We start from the raw sequence: 21,991 nt of genomic DNA, 5'->3' as shown, positions 1-21,991 counted from the left end.
AAACTTGTTTTGCCATCTCTTCATGTCAGTCCTATTGGTTCTATTGTAAATATGGCTTTTAAGTGTTTAAATAAGTCTTCATGAATTCCTGAATACAATCTAGATTCTACATTGTCTGCTTTTCATGCTATAATTTTTTTTAATATTGCATGTGCAATTTTTTTTACATTTTAATAGTTTGTAGTATGCCATGGTTTCATTGAGATCCCAATTCTGTTCTCACCAAATTTGTGTTTTATCTGATCAGCGGTCAAAGGACTTCTGTGAAAAGAACTGTCAATGTTCAGCAAAAGGCCATGTGAGTACATTAGGCCCATATGGCTTTGGTGCAAAAACAGGAATTCACATGGGCTACATTAGCAGAGCTCATCTGATGATTGAAAGACCAATTAGTTAAAACTGAACTGAGCTTTCTAAAACTTAACCTCCAGACACAACCCACAGAATACTTTTAATTCCTTCCTCGTGCTTAATGTCACTGATTTGATAGGAATTATGCTCACCTGAATTTCTACTTTTTAATTGGTCCTATTATGTTATTAGGAAACAAAGTGGTGTATACTAGCCCCTCTGAATAATGGAGGCCATTGATGACCACAAGTTGATCTCTGGCATCACCATCCCTGGTTCCCATGACACTTTGGCTCTCTGTGGAAGCCCAGCAGTAGCCTGGGATCTAGGGGATCAGCTTTAAATAAAGAATTCAGTGATTATTGTTTCATTTGTTTGGCATGTGCTCCTAAAGGACGGAAATGGATGCATCTTGTATTCTGGTGCTGCTTGCTACATATAAATAAATGTCAAAAAGGAAGTGTGTGTCCTTTAGTTGCCACCATGGTGCTCTGACTGATCCAAGGTAAATGTAGTGTCAGATATTACATTCTCAAGTACAGTATGTAATCTTCCTCTAATTGCTAATGTTTTGGCAGGCTAGCTTGCTGATGGATTCATTGCTCATTAGCTGATTTCGTTTTTCTGAGAGCAAAATTATTTCTAACCTTGAATGACTTCATCTTCTGTAGTGGCTTCCTGTAGGTTGGTACAGAATCTGCCAATGGCTGGACCCCAGTTAATGCAATTGTACCATTTTGCTAAATTGCACTGTGTTGACTTGTGTGGATTTGTAGTAATGACTCCCTGCAACAAACAAGGTGTACACAATTTAATAGATCAATTAGATTTTTTTTTTAAATACACTTTCCCAGATGCAACCTTTAGTTACTCCTAGGACAACTCAACTATGAAAAGTACAGTTGCACAAAAATTTGCATACACTTGGAGAATTGGTCATATGTACCGTTTGTAAAGAAAACATGAGTCAGCAGGCAAAACATGTCTTTTATTATGGGATTCACAGAATGGCACAATCATGTTTAAAAGTCTGCGTACCCTTAGTTCTTAATACTGTGTATTGTCCTCTTTAGCATCATTGACCATGTGCTTAGAGTCATTGTTATGCTGGCAAGTCCAAGAGCATCCCATGCACAGATTTTGTGCAGAATAATTCTAATTGTCTGCCAGTATTTTCTGATAACATGCTGCATTCAACTTGCCATCACTTTTCACAAGATTCCCTGTGCCTTTAGAGCTCACACACCCCCAAAACATCAGTGAGCCACCACCACGCTTCACAGTGGGGATGGTATTCTGTTCACTATGACTTGTTGACCCCTCTCCAAACATAGCACTTATGGTTGTGTCCATAAAGCCCTATTTTGGTCTCGTCACTCCAAATTACAGTGTGCCAGAAGCTGTGAGGCGTGTCAAGGTGTTGTCTGGCATATTGCAACCAGGCTTTTTTGTGGCATTGCCGCAAATAAAGGCTTCTTTCTGGCAATTCGGCCAGCTCATGTTTTTTCAAGTATCATCGTATTGTGTTCCTTGAAACAACCACACCATCTTTTTCCATAGCAGCCTGGAACCTCAAGCTTCTTTTGTGGTTACCTGTGGGCTTCTCTTTGTGTCCCAAACAATGCTTCTGGCAGTTTTGGCTGAAATCTTTCTTGGTCTACCTGGCCTTGGCTTGGTATCAAGAGATCCCTGAATTTTCCACTTCTTAATAAGTGATTGAACAGTACTGACTGTATTTTCAAGGATTTGGATATCTTTTCATATCCTTTTCCATCTTTATGAAGTTCCATTACCTTGTTATGCAGGTCTTTGGACAGTTCTTTTTTGCTCCCATGCCTCAGTAACTAGCCTGCTCAGTGCATCCACGTGAGAACTAACAAACTCATTGACAATTTATACACAGACACTAATTGCAATTTGAAAAGCCACAGGTGTGGGAAATTCACCTTTAATTGCCATTTTCACCTGTGTGTGTCACCTTGTGTTTCTGTAACAAGGCCAAACATTCAAGGGTATGTAAACTTTTGATCAGGGCCATTTGGGTGATTTCTGTTATCATTATGATTTATAAAGGAGCTAAACAACTATGTGATAATAAATGGCTTCATATGATCACTATCCTTAAATAAACAACAGTTTTTTTGCATGATCAGTCATAATTTTAAAATCAATGTCAAAATTTCACAATTTCTGCCAGGGTATGCAAACTTATGAGCACGACTGTATATTTAAACTGAAAATGCAGTTTAAGTGTTCTTTTCATATTCAAGCTATACTGCAGCATATTAGTGTTTTGTCTTATTTATCAACTTGATTGGCCTAATTTAATTAAATCGTGGAAAGAATCAAATGAAGACTTGGTTTAGGGGTGGGTAAAAGTTTGTTCGGCAACACTGAATTTTGAAACTCATTAGGGGGCTGCAAATTTTTCCTGTCCCACAAAAACGGCAACTCAGTATGCAAGGCCACTGAAAGGTGCAGCAGTAAAGTCGTTTCATTAGTTGGCTGCTTCCTTATGAGACCAGGGATTGATTACTGATCGAGGGTTAACTGAAAGATTCTGTGAACGAAGATGCAACTGGTGAGAACTGTTTGGGCTTGGTGGGTTAATCACAAATTACATATATAAACACTGGGGAGAAAAATGGCATTCAAGTAAAATATAATAATGGAAAAATATGCAAGAATGGTAACATTGAGAGAATGGTCATGTTATATTAGCCACATGGTTACATCCATTGAGATGTTTGATGACATTTGGCATACATGCTCAAGGATATGGGTCTTGCTAACCCATGCAATATTTCTGTTAGTACTGATACAATTTTGACCAAATGTGGGTGAACGATGCTTGCCTGCTTTTACAACAATACACTGGTGGTGCATTATTCAGCAAATGTAATATTTGCTGTTGCCTTTTTTTAACTGTGAAATAAAGTTGATCTAGCAAATGACTCTTCAAAATGTTCCATTCACCTGACCTCTGTGTTATTTATGAAGACTTGGCTGTGCCTTTTCCATTTACCACCTGAGACAGAGTTTGGAAACGTATGCAGAAAATGTAATCCATGCTTTTGTCATTTCTAGATTAGATTACTGCAATGCTCTTCTTTCCGGTTAGCCTGATAAATCAATAAAAAACTTCAATTAGTGCTGACATGGCTGCTAAAATCCTAATTAGAACTAAAAAATGTGAACACATTACTCCAGTACTAGCCTCTTTACACTGGCTGCATGTTACGGTTAGGGCTGATTTGAAGGTTTTATTGTTAAACTATAATGCAATACATAGACTTGCTCCTACTTACCACGCTGAAATGATCCAGTCATACATAACATACCTACATGAACCTTAGATCCCAAGATGCAGGCCTTTTAATTGTACATATAATTTCTATACATACAGCCAGAGGCAGGGCCTTCTCTCATAGAGCTCCACTACTGTGGAAGGATCTTTCAACTACGGTTCGATGTGTAGACTCGGTGCAAACTTTCAAGTGTCTACTAAAGACTCATCTTTTCAGCAGGGTCTATGGTTACGGGCAGTCTGGCCCAGGGGTGGGAAGGTGACCAGTAGGCTTGATACTGTCCACTCTTGCTGTCTTGCCAGGTGGGCTCTCATCGCCACTGGGATGCCCTCCATCGAAATGCCATTTGGGGGCAGAGTCACTGGCTTGTTGTTGTCTCTCTGTTGCACACATCGTGCAATTGGGTTGAACTCTGCTGGCAATACTCTGCCCTCGTTTCAGGGTGGTTGCGGGTGGTGGGTGTCCCTTAGTTGATGCTTGGCAATGTGGGTGGATTTACTTTCTGCCTGCTGGGCCCTGTGTGGGGCCTTCCCCGGATAGGGCCACAGTGTTACTGGACCCCCCTGTTTCAGACCCAAGGTCTTACGATGCTATATTATTGTGCCAGGGGGAGTAGGGTCAGTTGTCCTTCTCCACTGTAAATCGTTGTAGATCTACAGAATGCACTTTCTAAATGTTCCCTGTCTCCTGCCCTGTTTAAACTTAGGAGAACAAGAAGTCTTGGCCCACACCTACGGAGACTCATTCCTATCCCTGTGCAAAGGCCACCTGTTTGTGTTACAGATCAAGACGATACTTAACAATCCTAGCTGCCCCCCCCCCCCCCGAATTCTAATTTAGCACACCTGATTCCAAAAAAGAAGAGGGTTATTGTCGCCTACATTGACCGTTATTTTATCAATGTCATTGACAAACGAAAAATGTACGTTAATTTGTGGCATGAAATTAAATTGATTTGGCAATGTCAAGTTTGTCTTCAGTCTCGCTCGCAATTGCTCAATTCTTATGACTATTCCAAGTAGTAAGATAGTAGGCCTAATTACTTGCTAATAAGCCATTAAACTTAATAAGAATCGTTAGTCAGTGTAAAGATGCTAAATGGTGTGCTAAATATTAAAACTTGGGGTTATGTTAATGCGTGACAAAATGATCTAATGTTGGGACGCAATTGTATTACGAGGTTGTATGTACCAATCGGTCCCAATACTGGTATAGCTTACTATATACTAAACAGTACGTATTTCACCATCATCCGCAAAGTACGTACAAGTAGTATGCGATTTGAGATTCATCGTCTGGATCATGACTTCAGCGTTGTCCCCGAACCAACTTCACTAGACGTAATTTAATGAAAATCACTTTGCTATCGTATATGTATGTCGATAAATACATCTTAAATCCTTTATCCAACTTGCTAGCTGGAGCCTTGCAAATTATCTTGCAAATACGATTAAAATTGTTCATTTTAGGCAACTCTTGTATACACCTTGAATAAAATAGTACTATTATTTTAATAACGGAGTGGTACAACGAGAAATACAAGCGCAGACAATGCGGAAGCGGATGTGCATGGAGCTCATTCCAACCCCAAACCAACCATTACTGCATTTGTTTAGCATAAACTCCATGCTTTATCCTCCATGACAGAGTAACCAAATTGAACAAGATGTATAGAAAATTCGATAGTAGGCTAGAAATGTCCCTACACACACCTCCTTCAATCAGCCTTTTTTTTTTTTAATAACAATGAACGTGTTAAATCAATATGAATTAGTTTTTATATCAAATTACTTTTAATTTGGGAGACAACCCTGTAGTTGTAATTGGGTTTATGATGCCTTTCTCCTTGCCTCTTTGGTTACATTTGAACAGGTAGCTAGAGAATGAGGAGGGAAGAGGAGACGAAATTCGTTTGGGAAAACCGTTCCACATCAACGCTAAAGATCTCCCTGATCACCCACTGGTTTCTGGGTCATGTAGGACAGAGCTGAGCATGTAAGGAATGAGGAACACAGCCATGGCTCCGGGGGAAGATAATGACAGCATCACTTCCGGTGCTCGTGCGTGGCTCCGACTCCGACGTCAGCAACAAGATGGCGGCGCCCATAGCACTACACCTGGAGTTTGGGTTTGTACGAATACGTTGAAATTATTTTGATGAGTATGTTCAAACTTTTCCAACACATTTGACAAGAGTAATCTGTGCTTAGTCGTGCTATTACTATAAAAAGCAGAAAATATGTTTAACCTATTTTTCAATCGCTAATTTGGCTGTTTTGCCACATGGTTTTGCCACTGTTTTGAAACAAATATGTCTGTTTAAGAAGGGTTAGTTATCTAGGTGAATGCTTTTACTAGTATATGATAATTTATTTAGGTATTTGGGACCACTGTTTTTTCCACGGTCTAATTTTTCCACAATAACAAATAATCGTTTCGTACACAACCATCTAACTGTGATCAACGTCCTTGTATAGGATTTGATATCTGACACACATTATCCAGAGGTAGTCTGACTGTGTACCGTTGTCAAAAGCAAATCAGTGGAGACAGAAGATGTCCAGCACTCAGATCACAGCATAAGAGAGATGCGAAGGGAAGACCTCGAGGTGGCTGTCGCAACCTGGCGTACAGTTTCAAGACAGAACTGAGTGCATCACATTCGACTGAATGCAGCGTTTGTTAAATTCAGCCACAGAAATAAATTATAAGTTTATAAAATGGCGCTTTATACTTTGTCAATCACTGCATTAAAACATTGCATATAGAACCTCTTTCATATAGATGATATTCTCTGTCTTGTAGGGTAGGGCTGAGTAAGTGGAGCTAGTGTTGGTGACTAAGGGTCTATAGTGCAAAAACTGTAGGGAACACTAAAAGGGGAAAAAGGCATACTGAGTCTGGACTGTTCGATGCATTCAGGACAGTGATGAATGGTTTCAGATGTTATAGGAAACGAGAAGATATAGCCCATGTGACTAAATGACAACTCAGTCTCGGGTGAGTGCTCCAGTATGCATGTATGATGCAGGAGCTTTAAACCAACGAATAGGCTAAATGCATGTCTCTGTCATAGGCTATAGGACAGGGATGAATGCTTCGAGATGGTACTATGCAGGCGATGAGAGGACAGCATTTGTTATAAGTCACTGACCACTGAGAGAGTGGTTCAGTGCTAGGCACGCGTCTCTCGATCACCCCGCACTGATAGATAGATTCTGGGCTGGAGTCCAGCTCAGCACCAGGGCATCTGAATGACAACGCTGCATTCTCCTGGCGATGTGAGGTCTCTTTATATGAACTCGGTCAGCACCTGCAGCCACGCACACACACACACACACAATCTTTGTAGCTCTCTCATATCTGTCCCTGTCTATATTGCTCTCCACTCTTCTAATCTCTGGTGCTCACTCAGTCTTTACACTTGACTCACTTTATCTCGATTATATTGAGGTATGTTTAACTGGGCATTACTCTCACAGGAAATGTTTTCATTCCAATATTAGCGAAACATACTCACATCCAGGGGTTCTATGCAGGGGCTGAAGTTAAGGTTAATGAGGCACACATCTCTTAACCCCCAGCAGTGATTTTGCTAGGTTTGCTGTAGTTTTTCATACAGAAAGGCATTTCAAATGTGGCTCACCTACTAACTCTGGAATTCTCTTTGCAGTACTGGCATGCTATAGGCCAAAGCTGTTTAGTTGGATAGAATTTCATCAAATTCAGTACTACTTACTGAGGTCAGTGAAATGCAGTTAGTCTCTCTGGTCCCTGACGCCGGCAGGCTAGTCAACGCTGGTTTATTAACTATGTGTATGGCCGGATGCGTTTGGACGCTTGCTATGCAGGGTGTAAAGGTGGATCAGTGTCTCCTGTTGCTACCCTCCTGCCGCAGAGATCTGCTCAGACCTCGTCTCGCCAGGGCATCGCGGTCTCTTTCTCAGGCCGGTTTTGGGAACACATTGATCTTTGACACGCCGGGAGACATGGAGTTGTGCTTTAGGAATAGGTGTATTTTCCTTTCAATTACTGCCCCAGGAAGTTCCCCATATGGATTCTCCAGCGGTATAGCCAAGGTATTCACAGTCTTACCTGGCGGGGTCCTGAAAATGTCTGGTCCACCCCATAATGAGTTGCACCCAGCTGATGTACGCTTTGTGTTCTAAGAGGGAAACTCACCTCACCACCAATGATGAACGCCCACCTCAGTGATGCCCGGTGACCAATCTGTGCCAGACTCTCAGATAGCTGTTTGAGGAGTGATATAGAGTATGCCATTTAGGGATGAGAGGGGACCTACTGTAGGATCCTAACACTCCTATTTCTATTAAGTCTCTTAGGATCCCTCATAGCTTCTATTCCCAAACTAACCCAGGAATAGACCTTGAGCCTTATAATGCAGCATTAAAGCCCTAGCTGGAATCTCTTCACTTCTATTAACATTTAAAACACATAGTTGTCCAAAATTATAATAAAGTGCTGCAAAGAAAGCAAATGCAGTACAAATTGCAATACTAAATATGCTATTAAGGCAAATAGAGGAGGCCAGAAAATGTACAAGTATTAAGTATAGTGTATGTTACAAGTTGGATAATTAGTTGTATGTGTACAAATGGCAATTCTAAATGTGCAATCGAGGCAAATGGAAGGAGTAAGGTAGCATGTGCAGAGATGGCACCTATGAAGTCCGGAGGTAGACATGTATCTGTAACAACTGAAAAATGCAAGTACGATGGCTTGTGCATTCTAAGGCAAGGTGGCATGGGCAACTGAAATGCAGGGATAGGAGCAGTTAGGTTCCCAAGGTAGACACGAGGTAATGAGACCTGCCCCAGTTAGGGAATACCTACTAGTTCCCTAAAGTATGTAGTTTTTGGGGGAGTGGAAATGACGACCAGCCCCTGTAGATGTGTATATATTACCAGTCTTGACCAACTCCTTGTCTATCAGTGCTAAAACTGTGCCTCCTTTAGTGATTTGGTCAGGGGTAGATTCATTCCACCAAATAAAATGCTTACATTGCAAAAACTTTTATTTAAGGTGTTCATATTTGGTCCCACACGGTTTTGTTAGGTTAGTTAATTCATAGAAAATTTATATTATGACATTTTCTGGTGGATTTGGTGGAAGTACGCATCCATGCATGCTTTTTGGGGTGATATAGATTATAACTCCTTGCACTTTAAAAGAGGATGGGTTTTCACGAGACGAAAAAGTTATCATCACCTATACTGATAGTTAGTGTATCATTGTCATTCACAAATGAAAGAAAAACTAACGTTGTTGTGCTTTCAAATGAAATAGCTTTGGCTGTGTAAAGTTTATCTTCAGTCTCACTAGTAATTGTTCAATTCTTATGGCTATTCCAAGTAGTAAGTTAGTAGATACTAGTAAGCCCTAGATACTAGTAAGCCTATTACTGGCTAATAAGCTGTTAAAACGGCCAGTGGTAAAAGCCATACAGTTCATAGACGCTATTTGTGGTGGGAGTAAACTTAATAAGAAACGTTAGTCAGTTTAAATATTTAAATATTCAAACTTGGTGGGAAGTTAATGTGTGACAAAATGATCTAATGCCAGGACGCAATATTATGACGAGGTATCTCCCTGCAGTCATTTATTTCTAATTTAACATGTTGAATGTAGTGTATCAACCCTGTTATATCTGTTGTTGGTTTGCATGTTAGCTAATGTAGGTAACTGGTTTCGAGAACCATGGAGTGTCTACTAATTGCTTAAACAATGCAGAATAGCTTAGTGGCGTAGTGTTTAATGACACAGCCTGTCACATGCGAGACCCTAGTTCGAATCCAACGAGGGCAAAAACATTCATTCCTTCTAATCGCGAGCTGACCAAACTAGGCTTGCCTGGTTCCCTTTCTTGTTTTATTACTGGTATACATCTACGTCTCAGTTCCAAGGTGTTACGCTGCTATATTATTGTGCTGGGGGATAGGAATGGACTACTAACTTTTTTTCAGTCTCCTCCAGTTTTAAATTTTAGGAGGAGATGAGGTCCTGGTCCACACCTGCGGATTACCTGGTTTGGGGGGCCCGTTGCTGTCCCTGTCCTTGTCCACCTGGTCATGCTTCTGACCTAGTATAAAATCAAATAGACTCTGGATTTAGCCCAGATAAATGTATTTATTATTCCAAATGGACTCTTAAGCCTGGGTCCTCTCTAGGTTTCTTCCTAAAATTCGACCTTCTTAGGTAGTTTTTCCTAGCCACTCAAATTCAAAAAAAAAAGTGACACCCCTTAACATTTCTTTAACTACTCAACTACTCACATTATAATTATAGATCATATTTTATAGAAATCAGTGACTACACACTTTTGATTTGATTGTTTATTTCAATGTGTTAAATATACAGTCTAGTGTTTATGCAATTTACATTTTATTTTATTTTTTACCTCAGATATACATAGGGGACCTACCATGCCTACACATCACTGTTTAGACATGCCTTTTATATCACTTATGTTTAGGGTGACCAGATGTCACATTTGTCCCGGGACAGTCCTGTATTTCAGTTGTTTACAGATGTCCCGACTTACTTAGAACAAATCATGTTTTGTCCCATATTTTCCCTTGGTCCTGTTTTTTGATTGGTCCGACCTACTGCCCAATCAAATGTTACAGGTTGTCATGATTTGCCACCACTGTCTGTTTTAAAGTTGTTTATACTTTACAGACTAAGATACAATCACATTTTAGTTCTCACGAGCTGCCAAGCCCAAGCTCTTGTGCGCAAGTAATCTCACCTCGCTGTAACAACCATCCATGAAGGCAATTTTATTTGTTAGAGTAAATTTTGCATTAAAGTGTACAGCTTTTTATGACAAACTCATTAAAGACAAGCAGACTGTGAGAAACATTGGCTCATGCGAAAAGTACCACAGGTCACCGGACTCCACACCCCACAAATAAATTAGCACAAGTGAGCAGGCATAATGTGTTCATGTTATCTGGAGTGTTGTTTCAGTCCAACTCATTAATTTGTCACGTATGCAATATTATGTTATAGTATAGCTTTTACTGTTGCAACAGTTCATCTTTGCCAGAGAGACGCATAGGCCTAATGTCTTGTTCTGATTGAAACGCTCTTTTGTTGCTTCAATACAAATACTTCAGTACAAACACAATAATAGACTGTATTTGTGTATTTGATAATACAACTTGATGTACAGTAAAATAGTAGGCCCTACTTTGTTTTGCATCGTGTATAGGTGGTGGGGTTGTGCTTATGCATGCGAGTGGGGGTGTGAGGGCAGCGACACCCTGATTGTTCTGTATTTCACCCTATTGAATCTGGTCACTCTACTTATATTTCTATTTGTTCTTTTGTTCTTGTGTTGTAGTTCCAAGTGGAGACTGAACCTACCTTACTAGTACATGTACTGTCACCCCCCTAGAACCTATCACTATTTGTCAGGTTCCTTGCGGCACCTTGGGTGTCCTTTTATCAGAGAAGATCTCTCCATCCCTTAAATATGCCTCTGAACATTGAGGGACGCACTGGGATCTATTGTGGCCTTAAGGCCTGTGGAAGCTTGTTGGCTAGCCAGGAACTGATATGCTTCCACACTTGCTTTCATGGGCTGATCTCAGCTGGGTTCCTAACGCCACACACTAGTTCACGGTGGGGGGTGGCCCATCTCTATGTTCTTCAGCCTGTCCATCTTGTTCTATACCATGTCTGCTCGCATTGTTCCTCGGCCTGTCCCTTGTCCCCCAGCCTATCCTCTCCTATTGGGATTAGCTCACCACTTCCGTTCGCTGCTAATGCCAGATTATGGTAATCTGATGCCACCCTGGTTGTCACTCTCTAGGATGACACCACGTTGACTCTGTCCATGCCCAGCTTTTGTAGTGACTGTGGGATACTTTTGACCAGCGATGGAATTGAAATGTTCTTTTCCATCCTATAGGGGAGGGGCCGAGCTACTGTTTGACGGTGTGAAGGAGCATCATGTGATCCTGCCCGACCAATCGGAACCCTGTGAGTACAACTTGTTAATAGCGTAATGTCCTTTTAAATGATTGCTTTAAAACAAAAGAGTCTTTATAACAGCCATAGATGTAATCCCTGAACATGTGATTCAGAGAGTTCAACTCTAACTGTAAGTCTTCATTTTATATGGTTGAAGACGCACTACGCCCGTGGATTTAAGGGTAATGGGATATAGGAGATTTCTTCCTTTGTCTGATCCTGCGAACATTTCCTTTTTTCTTCATCTTCCATGTCAGGGAAAGAAACAAAGCTGTCACGTGCATAGATGACTTCATTAGCTCTGTGTATCTCCTCATTCCCTTGTCTCCCCTAGCGGCAGTTGGTTGGTGCGGGGCGGGGGGGGGGGGGGTGGCTGGTCACTCTTACTCTACCCAGCAGGGCTCAATATCCAGGGACAAAACCCCGGCACAAATCATACCAAACACCTCTTTCATACCTCGTTCTCTGGCTTCCATCTCCCTCTGCCCCTGTCCCCTCCCTCCGCCGCTCTCTCCCTGACCTCTCCCAGCCCTCGTTCACACGCTCCCCTGGACAGCTGTTGAGCTGGTCGCAGTTACCCTGTTTCGGCCCGGCTGTCTGGTTGCCTTGGCCTCTCGCTTCGACCAAAACGCCCCCCCCCCCCCCCCCCCCCCCCCAACTCCTCTCTGAACTCTGTTGCAAATCGGGTATAAAACAGCCCCCCCCCCCCCCCCCAAAATAAAATCTCCCCCCTCTTATTCAAGGACCCAGCGACAATGGCATCGGACACCCCCTCCCCCCTCTCCGGCACCACCAACATCTGTGAGCCTCTCAAGGCCCAGGCCCATTCTTCCCCTAAGCGCTCCATTACGACACCTCATTCACGTGTAAATGCAGCCAGCAAAACTGTTGCCGGGGCCCTTTTATGCACCGCGCGGAGTCACTGAGGAGAGGGAAAGGAGCGGTAGGAGAAGGAACCGGGTCCTCGGGTCAGGAGGAAAAGCAATCCCCACCAGGTCTTCTCCGCTCCAAATCCTTTCCCCGGGTCCGGCTGGGGGACAGACGAGCGGCCCGTCTTTCGCTCTCGTCTTGGGCCATTCTTCGGAAAGTGCTAGGTCATCCACAGAGGCCTTCCATGGCCTCCTGCAGTGACGCCGCTTCTCCATGCACTCCTTCGGTTTGATGTCTCTCCTCGTCTGCACAGCGCCTCGCCGGTTGAAATGCTTTTCCTATTTTGTAAAGCACCTCTGAGATCTTTTTCACTCCTTTCAGTGTTAGTACAGCGCCCCAGAGAGATGTCATTTTAAATAAGACCGTGGAAAGTTTCACTTCCAGCGTCCTAGACATCAGACGCGGTCTCGCCTCTCTTAGTCTAACGCATTGACTCGGGATAACGGCGTCTGTTCGTTGGCTAAATGGTACTGAAACAGGAGTCATTCCTTTCACTCCCTAAAGAACTCTTAAGTTGGCCAGGTCTCTCGAAAGTGAATAATCTGTGTAACATTTGGTACGAGTTACCAGCTAACACTACAATGGACTTGTAGTGTTGGGGTATTTTAGTGAAGGCCAGAGGGGTGTCATTTTTGTGTTTTCTTTTTGTCTTACCTCCTTTTTGGTGCGTATGGTGTGCGTCAGAACGTATTGTTGTTTATTCCTTTGTTTGTTCGTACGAGTGACGAATGTGTTTGTCAATATGTACGCCTTTTAATGACCGTGCGAGCCTGTGTGCGATATTGGTCAGGGTCGGCGAGCGAATGTCCACTCCCCCCGTTTGAGTGCACAGCAGAAGGAACATGCGAGAGGGCGATAGGGGTTGTTCAGCTTGTTCTCACCTCCCCAAACAATAGGCTTGGTCTCCGTGGCAGTGGGGTCTCCACGACAACGTGGGAACAAAAGTTGACCAAAGCAGAGAATGTGAGCCAGGGATGACCTTGGTGCTCTGTCGCTGGACGTCAGCAGCCGTTTGTGTGTGTGTGTTCGGTGTGTGACTGCGTTTGTATGTTTTGTGTGTGTGTGTGTGTGTGTGTGTGTGTTGGGGCTACTCCCTGCTTCTCAGGGTTTGGGCCGGGTTTTATGCTGGCTGCTGAAACAATCCCTTTCTGATTCCTCACTATTTCCCCTTAACCCCTGTTAGTGATTGATGACCCCAGCACTGAATCTCTCTACCAAAGACCCCCATCCCCCACCTCACGCACACACACGTGCGCACATTCACACACACACACACACACACACACACACACACACACACACACACACGACAGAAAACATCTCCTCACACGTCTCCGGAAAGACGGATGGTTTCATCCCCTCCCACCCACAGATAACGACCATAATGACGATATTAACCACGGTAGAAGATCGGAGGGAGCATTTTGAGCCCGCCATTCAGACTCCCTCTCTCCTCCCGCCCACGCAGTGCTTTCCCACAATGCACCTGCACCGAGCCTGTGACGCACATTCCTCCCTCTCTCCCCGCCGTCGTCGCCACCTTCCATCCTCCGCCCATCCGCCCCACCCGCACTGCGCCTCACCCCCGGTCCCGGACGGGGGCAGAAGCGGGAGACACGGTCGATTTCACAAGCGGCGTAGAACGGGGAGGGAGGGTCTAACCGAAAACGGGCCAACGTTAAAGTGTTTTTTTTTTCTCACTCGGCCCCCGCCGAACGCTTTCAAACCGTTTTCCCTCTGCGTGCCCTAATGAACGCGCCCCGGGACAATGAAAGCCGACCCAAGACACAAAGAGATCCAGAGTACCGGGGAACCTTCATCTTCGACCCCCATCCGCCACCCTGACCTCTAAGTCTCTCTGAAGGGAAATCGACAGTCGTGGCGGGAGGGGGGGGGGGGGGCGGGGGGTGCGATAGACTTCAGCGATTTTTCGCAAGAGGGTCGAGCGTGTGCCTTCGTTCCACAAAGGAGAAATTATGAGAGCGGAGTGATTGGCTTCTGTTTTTAGAACTGTGCTGAGGTACCAAGTCAATATTCATTGCCTTTGCTCTGCACTGAGGCAAGCATTATTCTTCTTTATAGGTGCCGGGGAAAGAAAGAAAGAGAGAGAGAGAGAGAGAGAGAGAGAGAGAGAGACACAGAAAGCGAGGGGGGGGGTGGTGATGGGGGTAGAGAAGGGATTCAGCAAGGTAGGAAGGCCTGTCATTATATTCTTGAAGTGGTCTGACAGCCATCCAATTAACCTGGTACTGCCTCTGTGGAGTGAAGGGCCCCGCCCCCCTGCACACCCCCGAACAAATTTCCAAAACTCCAGTCAGTTCCTTCTGGCACCAGGACTGTCCAGTAGCGGGCGGAGAGCCTATGATGTTTTACACAGGCAGATTCCCACAGCCCCGGTACATAGTTTCAGCTTTATACTGGTACTGGTTGGTCCTGCGCTAGTGTAGTTTTGTGAGGCGCTTTCTGTAATGGTCAGAGCTGTGTCCGTTGATCGGCCCCTACTCTTCTCTTTTGGGCAGGGGAACAGAGCCAATGCCGGACCAAGGCTGCCGACCTGACCACTTTTCTGGTTTTTAACAGACCCAGCTCCATCAGTGACCGTCACCGCCTCCACCGGTCTCAAACTTTCATTCATTTTAACTTCCTGATTATTTCCATCTGTCCACCAGTTCCCAGTCTTCTGATCTGCAGATTATTCTTCCTTTTTCTTTTCTTTTCCTTGCGTTTGTTGTGGGTTGCTGAATCGCTTTTAGCTGTGAATTATGGCCTAGATTTGTTACTAGTAATAATATTCATGATCGACCAGTACAGTTATATGTTGTGTTTAGAAGTTTGAATGCCACATCAGTTGACACGACACGACAGTACTGAAAGCACTCCGGAAGTGAGCGTTGACCGCCTCGCATTCTGTCAAACTCCCTGCCGTAGATCATTCTTTTGGCTGCAATTGCAACATACTTTCCTGTTTTATATAACCCTTTTTCACTACCTTCTCTCCATCTAAACCTCCTTTCCTCTCATCCATGTCAGCGCCGGGTGAACTGGTTGGATCCGGTGAGAGAGGCGAATGATGGGATGGGAGGGGGTGTATGTATGTATGTATGTATGTATGTATGTATGTATGTATGGGGGTATGTGTGGGTGTGTGTGTGTGTGGGGGGGGGGGGGTGCGCACGTTTGTTTCCCTGTGATATGGGTAGCTGCAGTCCCAGTTACGCTCTCCTCTGCCATCGCGAGGCCTTCTGCATCCGTAGAGACGGCCATGATCTTGTATTAAATATGTTGTCGGAAGGAAGCACGTACATTCAGATATATACACGCACACAGCAATGACCCCTTAGTTCTCTGTGTGTGTGGGGTGGGGGCTCTCGTAACCCTGCTTTTGGGTACGTGTAACTCTCTACAGCATTATTAATGCAAGGTCCAATTTCCAGAGTTCAGGTCCATATAATATAAAACATCAATGTGAATTCCATATTTTGTGCTTTGCTCACTGTTCCTAATGTATTCCCAATCGCCACTTCATATTTGGTACTATTTTTAGTTTTTTTATTAGGATCTCGATTTGCTGCAGACGAAGCAATGGCTACTCTTCCAGGGGTCCAAAGATAAATCATATTAAGGGCCGATGTCTGGGACCCCGATGAAGCAGTTATTTCTCTATTTCAGTAGCAAGAAAACAATTCAAATCGACTGGAAAAATACACATTGAGGAATATCTCAATCTGGGAAAGCGTTGCTGTACGTTGATGAGGGCAGTGCTGCATGTGCACTTCCACCAAGGGAAGGGTTATTTGAACTGTGATCTTATCCTTTAAAAGCTTCTTTCTCAGCACCTCATTGTTTACCAGGAGATCTCGAACCAAATGTCCCCAAGATGAACGAGGGTGGCCGGGCCATCGGCCCATCCCCCTCGCCATCACACCCGTGCTCGCACACACACACACACACACACACACATCGTGATCTCTGGTGATCCGTGGTCCCTCTGTCGCGTCACATCGACCGGCTGGGAAGGGGGGCTGGAACCATGCACCTTGAACTCCGACCTCTGACCCCTGCCTCTGTCTGTCTGTGTGTGTATTTGTGTGTGTGTAGGGGACATGAAGCAGCTGCTGGTGTGGATCAGAGCGAACTTGCTGAAGGAACGTCCCGAGCTCTTTGTCCAGGGAGACACTGTGTGAGAATAACACACACACACACACACACACACACAGAAATAATTATTCAGTGTGATCAACTGTTTATAAATAATTTTGGATGAAACTCATATGTATATGTGTGGGTATGTATGTATTTATGTGTGTGTGTGTGTGTGTGTGTGTGTATATATGTGTGTGTGTGTGTGTATATATATGTGTGTGTGTGTGTATATATGTGTGTGTGTGTGTGTGTGTGTATATGTGTGTGTGTGTGTGTGTGTATGTATGTATGTATGTATGTATGTATGTATGTATGTATGTATGTGTGTGTGTGTGTGTGTGTGTGTGTGTGTGTGTGTGTGTGTGTGTGTGTGTGTGTGTGTGTATATATGTGTATGTATATATATGTGTGTGTGTGTGTGTGTGTGTGTGTGTGTATGTATATGTGTGTGTGTGCATATATATATATACACACATATGTGTGTGTGTGTGTGTGTGTGTATATATATATATATATGGTGCAGAGATGCAGACCCGTATTTACATTGCCTGAGGTGGTGTGTCTGATGGACCAGGCAGTCCTTAAATGACATCCGGACACTGTATTGTGGACTGGGCTCGTTGTTTGTCCCCACCTCGCCGTACAGGCTCATCGGTATGGCCCTGACTTTTATTGGTAATTTTATAGGGCCGTATTTATAGGGGCCACATAGGTAATGAAGCCGGGATATAGGAGAGAGGGAGACCGGCTCCTGCACCACCTATAAACTCCATAAATTAAATCCACTGTAGAGTGTGTGTGCGATCTCCTCTCAAATTGTTTCCTGAACCACGTTTCTTTTAAAAAGAAAGGGAAAAAAAACGACATCTTGAACAGCCGCATCGAATGAAGTGGAGGCTGTTTTAATCGGTTTGTTTTGAGGCGTACACAAGACTGTGTCGGAGGAGATTTAGGTCACGTTGTGCCGTATGGAAAGAGGAAGTGCCCTCGACAGGAAAACAGCCTATCAGGTCCCGGTCTACAGCTCTCTGACTCGGCGACGTCAGAGCTTACCGACCGCGGTGGAGTTGGCGACTTCATAGAGCAAAGCCAAAGCCTGCAGTTGTGGTTCACCTCGCTGTGTTTAGATACCATAGGTTGAATGAAAGGGGCTACACGAACCCCAAGAACACAAGATCTCTACAACGCATGGTCTCACACACATGCACCTGACCTGTCCCTTTCACATTCTCTTGTGTTTGGTTAAACAGATGCTTGCATGGGAATTTGTTATTGTGTAGAATGGTCTTGAGAATATATTTTCTTCTTTTGTTTTACTGCCAACATTTTTTATTTATGCTACCTTATTTAATTGTGTGTGTGTGTGTGTCTGAGATTATACATAACCTTTTTTTTTACGATGCAATCTCAACAAAAAAACGCCTTTTTCCTTGCAATAGGAGGCCTGGTATCTTGGTACTTATCAATGACGCCGACTGGGAATTAATGGTGAGTGTTGCTACAAAGACAATGTGTGTTGGGTGGGGGAGATGGGGTGGGGGGCTGCTAAAAAGCTTGTACACATCAGATCACTTATGGAGGATGTATCAGATTCTGAAAAAAAACTACATTTTCACCATTACTTTTTATTTCTTTTTGTTGCCAGTGAGCAGCCTTTTCATTCCATTTTTGTATGCTTTACAGAAGCAATTCCAAGCTCTGATATTTAACCAATTGTTTGACATATGTTCCTACATTTCTTCTTTACTCTAAATGTGTGTATTTTTATATATATATATCATATCTCAATGGCTAATGTGTATAAATATCTGTGTGTATTAAAGTCTATATACACAATACCACTCAAAAGACACACTTACCCATTCACATATTTGTGTGTGTGTGCGGGTGTGTGCATGTGCATGTGTGTATTTTTTTCCCCACATTGTAGAACAATAGTGAAGACATTATTCTACAATGAAATAAAACTATGAAATAACACATGGAATCATGTAGCAACCAAAGAAGTGCTAAACACATTTATTTTGAGATTCTTCAAAGTAGCCACCATTTGCCTTGACTGCGGCTTTGCACACTCTAGGCATTCTTTCAATCAGCTTAATGAAGTAGTCACCTGGAATGCTTTCCCAAAGGTTGTGATGGAGTTCCCACATATGCTGAGCAGTTGTTGGTTGCTTTTCCTTCACTCTGCAGTCCAACCCATCTCATATGGGCTGAGGTCGTGTGATTGTGGAGGCCAGGTCATCTGATGCTGCACCACCACTCCTTTGTCAAATAGCCCTTACACAGCCTTCAGATTTTGGGTCATTGTCCTTTTGAAAAGCAAATGATAGTCCCACTAAGCACAAACCAGAGGGAATGGCATATTGCTACAGAATTCTTTGGTAGCCGTGCTGTTTGAGACAGCCTTGAACTGTAAATAAATTACAGACACTGTCAACAGCAAAGCACCATCACACCTCTTCTATGCTTCTTGGTGGGCACCACACATGCAGAGGTCATCTATTCACCCTCTCTCTGTCTCACAAAGAAATGGTGGTTGAAACAAAAATCTCAAATTTGTTCCCATCAGAACGAAGGACCACCAGTCTGATATCTGTTTCCGTATCCTCTGCAGCAGATGTAACTTCCTTTTCTGTGGTGGTCTTCATGAGAGCCAGTTTCATCATAGTGTTTGGTGGTTTTTAAGACTGGACTTTAAGATTCTTGAAATGTTCCGGATTGACTGACCTGCCTTAAAGTAATGATGGACTGTTGTTTTTCTTGCCATAATATGGACCAATACAGTACAGACATAATGTTGTTCTTCTGTACACCCACCCAATCACATTACCAAAATAAATTCCTCAATTTCATTTTTACAAGGCAAATCTGTTAATTGACATGCATTCCAGGTGACTGCCTCAAGAAGCTGGTTGAGAGAAAGCAAAGAGTGCAAAGCTGTAATTTAGGCAAACGGGGGATACTTTGAATAATCAACAATATGAAATGTATTTGGATCACTTTTTTGGTTGCTACATGATTCCATGTGTTTTATTTCACAGATTTGATGTCTTCACTATTCAGTAAAACGAAAGAAATACCCTTGAATGAGTAGGTGTCCAAACGTGTGTGTGTGTGTGTATATGTGTGTGTGTGTGTGTGTGTGTGTGTGTGTGTGTGTGTATATGTGTATATATGTGTGTGTGTGTGTGTATACACATACATATATACACACATACATACATGTACACACACATACATACATATGTATACACACATACATACATATGTATACATACATATGTATGTGTACACATACATAAGTGTACACACTTAGATGGCATGATTTAAGCTTTACAACACACATATACGCACATGTTTATATTTGTCTTCCTTCCTGAAGGGTGAGTTGCGGTACGAGCTGCAGGACCAGGACAACGTAGTGTTCATTTCTACTCTGCATGGAGGTTAGAATGTAGACTTGCTACCGAGGTCTGCACCTGAGCCAACAGACAGTCTCTATATGGTTTCCACACACACACTCTCTATGTCCTCCACTCCCATTGTTCCACACCAGAAGTCACTGGACCTCTTGTCGTTGTCAACCAAATGGACTGAAAGAACTCTGGGATGCTAGGACTTATGTTCTCCAGGACCTTAGCCTGTGTCGATCTTGGATCCGTTTCGCTGTTTAGAACATGAATCATGAATGCAATTATAATGACAGGGTGGACCTTATGCTACATGAGCACTAGTTTTATTTATTTTTATATCATGGTGATGGTCCTTCAAATTTTGCCGAGTGGGGAGGTGTCATCTTCAGAGAGGTAGATCTGTTTATGTATCTACGGTGATGGCATTAGTATTGTTCAGGGAGAGGCAAATTAATATTTTTCTGCAGTTCTTCTCTTTTCAATTGTATTCAGGAGACAGTAGGACTTGAGCTGATAGTCTTAAGAATATGGTGTGCCAGTTTTTTTCTTTGCCTTGAACTCTGCATGTGATTGGTCAATAATCCAAATCATTTAACCTGTTTTTTGCTTTTTTCGCCCAAAAATTGCTTCAACTTAATTCATTCAGTTTATATTTTAATGTTTTGAAATTAAGACAAATCAGTCAAAAACGATTAATTTAGCTTGCTGAAATGATTGATGCCATGATGTAAGGATATAACATTAAAGAATGTATGTCATTGAATTAATAGTTCTGAATAAAAAAAATATTGTGTACTTTAACTGATTTATTACCGAGACAATCTCTATCCATTCTCTTTCAACATCTTTCTCTTTGCTTCAGTAAAGAATACATGTATGTTGGAATGGGTCACAATTTACAATGTGTACACATTCTGTTTACGTTGTTCTTTATGTTGTCTGTACGATGTTAACGCTACCTTTCTTTACCAGGTTCACTTCTCCGGGGATTTTAGTTATTTTCTTGAATAAATCCAATTATATATATATATATATGGTATGGAATTTTATGGTGTATTGTAAATGTACATTGTATGCCTACAATTATCACCTAACAGTGTTCTATCGTGATCAAAGCTAATCGATGTAGATTGAATATGGGATTGGAGTTATAGTCTGATTAGGCCTACATCGGGGTTTAAGGAATAGTTCTCCTTAGAGCATTCACCTAGAATATTCATAAGATCCACCTACAAGACCGCGGCGGGAGGTCGACCCTCGTCCCGCCTCACCCCCACCCCCTTCCAAGCTCCTAGCGACCGCAAACCCTCTTTTCGGGTGTGGGCTCGATTTGCTATGGGAAACCATCTGATAATGGTAGCTATAATGCCAATGCAAATTAGCTTTACGAGAGGGAGAAACGTGGTGTGCCAGTGTTTGAGGGTTGAACTGCAACTGTGTGTATGTGTGTGTGTACACAATGTGTGTAGCCCGTGTGGCGCGAGGGGAAGCCTCTTAGAGAGTGAGAAAGGGCTGAGAAAAGAACACACGGTTCCCCCCGCGGCGTGACCTGTCGAGAGGCCATGAGTCGGCTGGGCTCCACAAAACACTGTGGATAATTATCAAAGACAATTCTTACTGCTACTCAAAGACAGCAAAAAAAATACTTGTTTTAGCAGTATTAGCGCAACGTTTTACTGCGTGTATTTGCAGGTGATGTGTAGAATAGCAGCACATTAAAAATGCGTTTTAATCCAAATCTTTGTAATGGAATTTCATTCAGTGGAGAAAATAGACTAAAGGGCCCTTAAATTACCAAATACATTTTTACATTGTTTTGGTTGTTCAAAAATTCTTAATTGTAGA

General features: G+C 43.0%; 1 protein-coding gene across 1 annotated transcript; it reads left to right on the top strand.

Moving 5' to 3' along the window:
• The first annotated feature begins 5,583 nt into the window (after window positions 1-5,583).
• On the top strand, window positions 5,584-20,941 carry urm1 (ubiquitin related modifier 1). Its single transcript, XM_010877352.5, has 5 exons — window positions 5,584-5,787; window positions 11,596-11,666; window positions 16,686-16,767; window positions 18,170-18,218; window positions 20,116-20,941. Exons 1-5 carry the CDS (start codon window positions 5,696-5,698, stop codon window positions 20,182-20,184), a joined length of 363 nt encoding a protein of 120 aa, XP_010875654.3. The 5' UTR covers window positions 5,584-5,695; the 3' UTR covers window positions 20,185-20,941.
• The last annotated feature ends 1,050 nt before the right edge of the window (window positions 20,942-21,991 follow it).

The sequence above is a fragment of the Esox lucius genome, chromosome 14 (assembly GCF_011004845.1).
Source record: "Esox lucius isolate fEsoLuc1 chromosome 14, fEsoLuc1.pri, whole genome shotgun sequence".
Taxonomy (NCBI): domain Eukaryota; kingdom Metazoa; phylum Chordata; class Actinopteri; order Esociformes; family Esocidae; genus Esox; species Esox lucius.
This window is presented reverse-complemented; position numbering and strand designations above follow the sequence as displayed.